This window comes from Elephantulus edwardii, unplaced genomic scaffold (genome assembly GCF_000299155.1).
Source record: "Elephantulus edwardii isolate Elephantulus edwardi_28Jun2011 unplaced genomic scaffold, EleEdw1.0 scaffold00236, whole genome shotgun sequence".
In the NCBI taxonomy this organism is placed as follows: domain Eukaryota; kingdom Metazoa; phylum Chordata; class Mammalia; order Macroscelidea; family Macroscelididae; genus Elephantulus; species Elephantulus edwardii.
This window is the reverse complement of record NW_006399986.1, coordinates 2,963,356-2,971,956: the sequence shown is the minus strand read 5'-3', so window position 1 is coordinate 2,971,956 and position 8,601 is coordinate 2,963,356. Positions and strand designations below refer to the sequence as shown.

The following is an 8,601-nucleotide window of genomic DNA, read 5'->3' as shown; positions in this document are numbered from 1 at the left end:
GCAGTCTTCTTTTAGAAAATCAAATCAACTGCTTTCCTCTTGGGCTCCTTTTTTTGCCACCGTTTGTAAGGCGTTTGTTCTTGCCAAGCACCACGCGTCTGCTCTGAGATGCAAAAGGGACTAAGGAGCATTGCCTGTACCTCTTTCAAGTTGGATTTTGCTGTTGTGGTTCAGTGCTCTCACACCGGAACCGACTCACGGCTGACCCTCCAGTGGTTTTCAGAGCCTGTTAAGTGGCATCAGAGGAAACTGCTTGCCTACCTTCTCCCTTGGAGCACTGGAGGATTTGAACCTTCTGGTTTTGGGGTTGGCAGTGCACCTCGTTTTCACTACGCTGTCAGAGCTCTCATTTTGCAATTCATGGTATTCAGTATTTGTCCATTTTTAAAATTTTTTTATTATTTTGTGTGCGTGTACCGGCAAATCAGATCTGACTGGTACAGGAGGATATTGCGCCTCCTTCTCCGGCAGAGCATCTGGTGGATTTGAACTGTGTACCTCTGGGATTGCAGTGCAGCTTCTTGCCACTAGGCCACCAGAGCTCCCCATATTTGTCCATTATAAATACTTATAAATAATTATTTTTTTAAATTTTATTATTTCCGTGTGTACCCTCAAATCGGATCTGACTGGTACAGGAGGAGATTATCCCTCCTCCAGCAGAGCATATGTTGGATATGAACCGCGTACTTCTGTGATTGCAGTGCAGCTTCTTGCCACTAGGCCACTCAAGCTCCCTTTATTTGTCAGTTTTAAAGGCATCAGTGATTCTTTTTTTTTAAAAAAATAAATTAAAAAATTATTATTTTTGTGTGTGTACTGTCAAATCGGATCTGATTGGTACAGGAGGAGATTGTCCCGCCTCCAGCACAGCATCTGGTGGATTCGAACCACTCACCTTTGGGATTGCAGTGCAGCTTCTTGCCACTGGCATCAATAATTCTTCTTTTTTTTTTTAAATTTTATTTTTATTATTTTTGTGGGCGTGTACCGTCAAATCAGATCTGATTGGTACAGGAGGAGATTGCCCCTCCTTCCCCGGCAGAGCATCTGGTGGATTCGAACCGTGCGCCTCTGGGATTGTAGTTGCAGCTCCTTGCCACTAGGCCACCAGAGCTCCCCTTAATTCTTCATTCTTAGCAATTTTCAACTTTCACATGCATATGAAGTGAAGGTCTCTCTTAGACATATCTTGGTGCTCAAAATGCTGTCTTTCATGCCATGAACACCTATGGGGTAGTTCTACTTGAATGAGCCCCAACTAAGAGATTTGTTATGCCCAAATTGGGTGTCTTCAGACAGCATGCTGCTTTTAATTACGAGTGAGGGATGTAGGAGTAGACACGCCAACGGGGTCTGGTTCACGCTCATGAGGTCACAGCCATGGTGACCTCAAGTCTTTGCTGTCAGCCACAAGGCCTCTCCAGAGAATGCAAGGAGGAAGCTACAGAACTTTAAAGTGTCCAGAATGACCCTTCGGCCACATCCTCTTTGGCAGGTATGTCCACCCTGCTCAGGTGAGAGCAAGGCTTAGGAAACACTTCATGCCTTTTCATCCACTAGTCAGCTCCTTGGTAACCTTCAAGGCCCAGTTGAGGGTGTGAATCGCAGTGAGGGCTGGGAAACCCGTTGTCTTGGCTGCTGGCTGCCCAAATATCACTTGGACATTTTGGTAACTAAATGAATTTGATGACATTCCCAACTGCTGTCAAATCGATTCTGACTCACAGGGACATTTTAGGACAGCATAGATCGGATACAAAGTTTTCCAAGGCTGGAGTCTGTCGACCTTTCCTTTCTCTCCTCTCGTTTTGACAGAAAAAGAGAATTTATGGATTTAAAAAAAAAAAGATGGCTTCGGTTCCCTGTGCCCCCCCCTGGAGAATGAAGGCACCAGCGCCCTAGGACTTCGGACTTCCAAGGTCACCCCAGCGTTACATAAGTATGAGGGGCAAACCGTTGAGCTGTGAGGAAGCAGGGAGTGACCATGTCCTCTCTCAGCCCACTCCCCACCCCAGGTGCTCCTTTGGCCCTGGCTGGAAGGCTGTGGTCGCCATGGAGACACTGCCTGTCGACCTGGGGGAGGGGCTGAGGGTTCAGGTGCCAACCCTCCTGGGAGCGCTCACCCCTGCACCACCAGCCCCGCGGGGAAAGGGGCCACTGGCCAGCCTCAGAGGGCACGTCTAGGCCGCTCAGCTCAGCTCGCCCCCAGCTGCGGCCTGACTTGGTGGCTGCAGTAAAGGGAGGCGACAGAAAATGCTTCCTAAACCTTAATCTGGCCTTGAGCCTCCCTGTCCCCTCAGGACACACAAGCTTAGCAAGGAAAAATGGCCCACTGGGGCCACTGACTGGCCTGCATCCCATCACCCAACAGACAGGGTGCCCCTAGATCAGGAGGCGTGGCTGGCCCCAGGACTCCATAGGTCCAGGGAGAAGGTCTCTGTCTGGGCAGTTCCCGCCCACTCCTGTGACCGACACCCCCACCCCCGTGTGGATCATGCAGGGCCCGGGGAATTCCTGGGGGACCCAGGCCCCTGGTTCTGACCCTGACCCTTCCCCGAGGTCGACTGGCTTAGGCCCTGGGGTCCCTCTGCACCAGGAATCCGCAGCTCCCCGCTATTTTCACCCTCCCTCCAACCCCGTTTGCCCGGGCCCTGCTTCTTCAAGGACCCCTCGGATCTGCTCCGTGGGAGCCCCCTCCCACGTTGGTATGGCCGGCCACGCCCCCTGAGGTGCGTCCTGCTGTCGCTCCGTGGGTGTCCCCCCCCCCCCGCCCGTGTTAGTATGGCTTTATCTCGCGGACCCCCGCCCCCGGAGGTGCTTCCTCTTTTTGGCTCCGTGGGGGCTCCACCCTCCCGCGTTGGTCCGGCCTGGCCCCGCCTCCTGATGTGTTTCCTTGCGGACCCACGCTCACGCTCCGTGGGAGTTTTCCCCCACCTGCATTGGTGCGGTCCGGCCACGCCCCCTGAGGTGCTTCTTTGCGGACCCACTCCCTACTGCGTGGAGAGCCCCCGACTTGAGTTGGTGCGGCCCGGCCACGCCCCCTGATGTACTTCTTCACGGACCTCCGCTCCCCGCTCCGTGGGAGTTCCCCCCCCCGCATTGGTGCGGCCCGGCCACGCCCCCTGATGTACTTCTTCACGGACCTCCGCTCCCCGCTCCGTGGGAGTTCCCCCCCTCATTGGTACGGCCCGGCCACGCCCCCTGAGGGGCTTCCTCGCGAACCCACGCTCCCCCTCCGTGGGAGTTCCCCCCGCCCGCATTGGTACGGCCCGGCCACGCCCCCTCCCGGGCTTTCTCGATATGAGCTGGGCTCCCCCGCTCAGCGCAGGTCCGCTCGTTGACCCTCTTCCGGAGCCCCGTCCTCACACTGACTTCTCGCCCCCTCATTCAGTGAAGCTTGCAGCCCCCGTGCTGCCTGCAGCAGCCCCCTGTCAACTCACTCTGCGCCCGCCATGGTCCATCCACGCCGCGCCCCACACCGATCTGGCGTTGGGGGCCCTCTAGGGGGTCGTGGCCGTCCTCTGAGGCCCCTCGTGGCCCATGCCCCTCGCTCGCGCTCTTGGCCGGCCAGACCCCGGGGTCTGCAGCCGCCGCGGATCCGGACTCGTTCAGCCCCTCCTATGGTGAGACCCCCCACCGTTTTTCCAGTGCTTTCTGTGGCCCTGTCCCCGCTGGCACCTTTGCCCACTGCTCGGAGCGTAAACCTCTCGTCCGTGCTGACACCCACTTGGTGTATTCCCCGCGGTGGTACATGCCAGCTTTCCCCTTTGTTTTGCCCTGGTGCTGGCAAGGGGGTTGGGTACGGGGTGGGAAGGGCTCAAATTACTGCTGACTCCAAGGCCCGATTTGAGCACTGGGGCCGCGGGGGGTGGTGGTGCAGCTAAGAGGCTGCTCTGGCTTGTTTTTCCACTTGGGAAGTTGGTCTCTCTCCCGGCCTATAACTCTGGAAATGGAGGAGGGGTCGAGGAGGCAGAGGCGTCTGGGGGCCTGGATTTGCCCCTTTGGCCAGAGGGCCAACTGAGTGATGCTCTGAGGTTTGCAATGAGGCCAAACTTTAAATGCAAATGTCTAGTTCATCAGGTATTTCAGGACGTATGGTAAAAGGGTTTCCTTCTCTGAGACAGAGTGCAGGACCGTGTTCACCCTGGTGATCAGGGGTTTCCCTCCTTGTGTGCGAACAGCTCTCCGCATACTCTTCAGCTGTGTTGGACAGGACTCAGCTGTAGTCACTGTCCTAAAACTTTGTAACAGACTTTCTGCAATCTCGCGCAGCCTCCGGGAAGTAATCACACCCTTAGGCTCCATTTCTTTCACTCAGTTTTTAGTCACTGACGGCGGGTTGGTCACATGCACTCCTTGGGTTCTTCCTCTTGCAGCCTCGACCTTTCCATCCACGGGCCCGCACTAAGTGCACTTCTTTGCGCACTGAATTTGTGTTTGCTCAGTGCCGGCGGGTTGGTTCGGATGCATAGGACCCCAGACCCCGTGTATGATAGAACTGAGCGGTGTCTGGTCTTGTGAATCGCAGCTGTCACTGTGTTGGAACTCATTGGAAGTGCTGTCAGCCCCTGTCACTGACAGTCCGACCGGTCCCCTCTTTCTCACTGTTCACCAAGCGCGATGGTCTTCTTTAGGGACTGGTTGGTCTGTACCAGTGCCAAGTCTGGAAGAGTTCTTGCTTTTAAAGGGCATCCTGGTTGTACTATTTCCTAGAACTTGTTTGTTGTCATGACAGTTCGTGGCCGTGGCAGTGTTTTCCGTCAGCTTTACAATTCGAAGGCATTGAGGAGTTTCTGTAGCCAGGCAGCTTCACGTGAGACAGTTGACCACTCGGTAGGATGGGTCACATACACCTTCGTTTTTAAAGCAACTAGCTGATTTCTTTTGGTTTTTCTTAAACAGTTTTAAAGAGGTCTCTTGTGGATCTGAGTAGTGCAGTTCCTTTTCTTTCTTGATGGGTGCACCTAGGGGCGATAACTGGACACACAGTTCTGTTTTGTTTGCCAAGATGTGAGGCTTGCCTCTATAGTGCTAAGTCCTCCTGCCCTGCTGAGTGTTTCCTGCTGTACAGGTGGGCCTGGGCCAGAGACAGGCATCCTGGGGCTTTACACATGTGTTACCTTCCATAGCCTACATGTCAGACCTCTCCCTAGACCCAGGATCCTTTGCACTTTGTCTGTAGCCTTGCTTACTTCTTAAAACTGTCTCGTGCACTCAGTGAACAATACTGCACGCTGCCGTGTGTGTGCACACCCCCTAAATGCAAATCCTAGCCTGGTAGCACATTTTCTTATTATAAGAGCTTCCTTCTCCCCACACCCCTTCTTAAAACCCAGACCACACACACACACACACAGGGCGCACATCTCCAGAGGTGTGTGCTGTAAATCTACCTTCTCAGGTGGTGTGCTTCCCCAGGCGTGGTCCTGGAAGCCTGGGGTGTAACCACCTTTTATCTCAAGATTGAGTCCCTGGGGGGATGTGATTAACAGGGTAGGCCGCTAACTGCAGAGTGTTTTGGTAGAAAAAGCAGGGGACAGTCATGCTCTGAGGTATATACTGTTTGATTTTCCACCTCAAACTTTTTCAGCATTAAACACACCAACACACCCTTTCACTGAGACGGGCTCTGGTTTTCTTCCTGGTCTTGTAGGTGGAGAGCTTGCTTGTCCAGGATTTTTTTTGTTGTTGGTGGTGGTTTTTTGTTTTGTTTGGTTTTTTTTTTAATAAGAGCCTTGTAAAATAAGATTTTTGATTGGTGTTATCTCAGCACAGAAGGTGTGTGTGCTTTGGAAACGTGGAAAATAACCAGCAACAATAATAAGAGTTAACAGCCGTCAGTACGTTTCTTGTAACAGCAGCCTGGCGCCCCCTGCCTGTGGCTCAGCCGGCTGTTTGTCCTGCAGCCTTTTCTGGTTTGTGTTAAGGTGTTGCGGTGGGCGGGTGTTGAGGTGTTGGGGTTGGGGGGGCGTTGAGGTGGTGTTGGGGGCGTTGAGAAGGTGGAGGGAGCAGTGGGCCTTTCGGGCTGGAATGTTCTTCCCTTGCAGTCCTCCTGCAGGGTTCTACTCTGGTTTTTCCCCGAGGTTGACAGTCCCACTGTGTGCCATCCAGCTAGTTTTCACTTGTGGCGACCCCACGTGGCAGAGCAGAAGTGGCCTATAGGATGTCCTTGTTGTTGTTATGTGCTGTCGAGTCGTTTGCGACTCATAGCGACCCTGTGTACAACAGCCTTAAACCCTGCTCTGTCCTGCGCCAACCGCACTGCGACACACCCATCCCGATTACCCCAGTCACCGAATCAATCCATCTCATAGAGGGTCTTCCCCTCCTGCGCTGTCCCTCCACCCTCCCAAGCATGATGTCCCTCTCCAAGGACCTGTCCCTCCTCGCAACATGTCCAAAGTATGTCAGATGAAGCCCCAGAATCCTTGCCTCCAAGGAGTAGCTTGGCTTAATCCTCTCCAAGATGAATCTGTTTGTTTTCCTGGCAGTCCATGGTACATTCAGTACTCTTCTCCAGCACCACAGCTCAAAAGCATCCACTCTCCTTCTGTCCTCCCTAGTCATTGTCCAACTCTCTGATGCATAACAAGCGATTGCAAATACCATGGCCTGTATCAGGCGCACCTTAGTCTCCAGAGAGACACAGGATGTCCTTAGTTGTGTGTAATCTTTTATGGAAGCAGAGCGCTAGGTCTTTTCTCCTTTGGAGCTTCCGGGTGGCTTTGAACTCCCAACGTTTTAGTTAGCAGCCAGCTGCTTACTGGTGTCTCACTGGGGCTCCTTTCCATGCTTTTTACTGCCCTTCTCTGCTTCCCTAGGACCAGTGTGGCAGTGAGGGCTTTGTTGAGACCGGGCTGGGTGGGAGAGATACCGGGAAGGGATGGCTGGTGGGAATCAGAGGGAGTGCTGAGGGGATGGGGACCCTGGATGTGTGCCTAGGGAGGGTGAGAGACCCACGTTTGGGACTCAGCTCAGTATGGCTTGTATTGAGGAGATATGGAGGAGTCCTGGAGTTCACTACAACTTTGAGGGGAGCCTCTCCCAGGTAGCTGGCATCTGAGTTGAGTTATAAGAAGGATAGGCGCTCTGGTGGCCTAGTGGCAAGAAGCTGCACTACAATCCCAGAGGTACTCGGTTCAAATCCACCAGATGCTCTGCTGGAGAAGGAGGGGCAATCTCCTCTACCAGTCAGATCCAACTGTACACACACAAAAAAATATTAAAATGAAATATTTTTTTAACTTTTATTGTATTATTTTTATGTGTACCATCAAATCAGATTTGACTGGTACAGGAGGAGATTGCCCCCTCCTTCTCCAGCAGAGCATCTGGTGGATTTGAACCACATACCTCTGGGATTGCAGTGCACCGTCTTGCCACTAGGCCATCAGAGCTCCCTTAAAATGAAATAATTTTTTTAAAAAAAGGGAGGAGGATCATGAATTGAGGAGGTAAACCCTGAAGGGAGCAGGTGTGTTCCAGGCCGAGGGTCTGGTTGGGATGAAGGGGGCCAGTGAGAAACAGACCAGTGCGTGGGTGACTTGTGGGCCCCCAGGAAGGGGCAGGAGAGAGACCAGGCCTTGGCCTTGGGAATTTCTGAGCAGGGATTTGGTACGAATGTTGGGACATGTGTTCTGGGGCTTATAGAAGAGGGGTTCTTAGCCTCACTCCCCCTTTCTCCTGCAGAAAGGCGCGAGGGTCTTTGGCGCCCTGGGTCCCGTCGGGCCCTGCTCTCCAGGGCTGTCCCTTGGCGGCCTGGTGGTGGGTGAACACCGGTTAAGCAACAAACTGCTGGCCTGGAGTGGCATCCTCGAGTGGCAGGAGGTGAGCTGGGGCTGTGACTGGTGAGGCGTGCTGGTCACCGCAGGTGGTCAGTGGCACCCCCTCGCTCTCTCCCCTGCACAGAAACGCAGACCCTTCTCAGACTCGGGGGCCAAGCTGAAGCGGACACTCCCCTGCCAGGCTTTTGTCAACCAGGGTGAGAACTTGTGAGTACTGGGGCAGGTAGGGGTGGTATGGGGCACCCTGACCCTCTCCTTTCTGGTGCGGGGGGGTGTGGTGGGGTCCGGCACAGCACCCTGACCCTCTCCTTCCCTTAGGGAGACTGACCAGTGGCCCCAGAAGCTGATCCTGCAGCTGATCCCCCAGAAGCTGTTGGTGAGACCCCTGTGCCCTGACGGCCCCTGCCCGTCCCTGACCGTTGGCTAAGTGCTCACCACTCCCCCCTCCCCGTCACCCTTAGGCCGCTCTGGGGCCTCTGTTCCGCAACTCCCAGCTGGCGCAGTTCCAGTTCACCAGCCGAGACTGTGACTCCCTCAAGGGTCTCTGCAGAATCATGGGCAACGGCTTTGTGAGTCCGGGCATGAGGACGGCAGCGGGGGTGGGGGTGTGTGTGTGTACGGTGCGCGCGGACGGCAGTGTGTGTGTGTGTGTGTGTACGGTGTGCACGGACGGCAGCGGGTGTGTGTGAGTGTGTGTACGGTGTGTGCGGATGGCAGTGTGTGTGTGTGTGTGTACGGTGCGCACGGACGGCAGCGGGTGTGTGTGTGTGTGTGGACGATGTGTGCGGACGGCAGTGGGTGTGTGTGTGTGTGT

The 8,601-nt window shown here is 54.4% G+C and overlaps 1 protein-coding gene across 1 annotated transcript in view; it reads left to right on the top strand.

The window, feature by feature from the left end:
• The first annotated feature begins 3,455 nt into the window (after positions 1 to 3,455).
• Positions 3,456 to 8,601, top strand: part of PTOV1 (prostate tumor overexpressed 1) — a 12,755-nt gene continuing 7,609 nt past the window's right edge. Inside the window, exons 1-5 of the mRNA XM_006898721.1 lie at positions 3,456 to 3,626; positions 7,693 to 7,830; positions 7,912 to 7,994; positions 8,106 to 8,163; positions 8,249 to 8,356. Of these exons, the coding sequence (XP_006898783.1) occupies positions 3,456 to 3,626; positions 7,693 to 7,830; positions 7,912 to 7,994; positions 8,106 to 8,163; positions 8,249 to 8,356 (558 nt within the window). The remainder of the gene's footprint in view (positions 3,627 to 7,692; positions 7,831 to 7,911; positions 7,995 to 8,105; positions 8,164 to 8,248; positions 8,357 to 8,601) is intronic.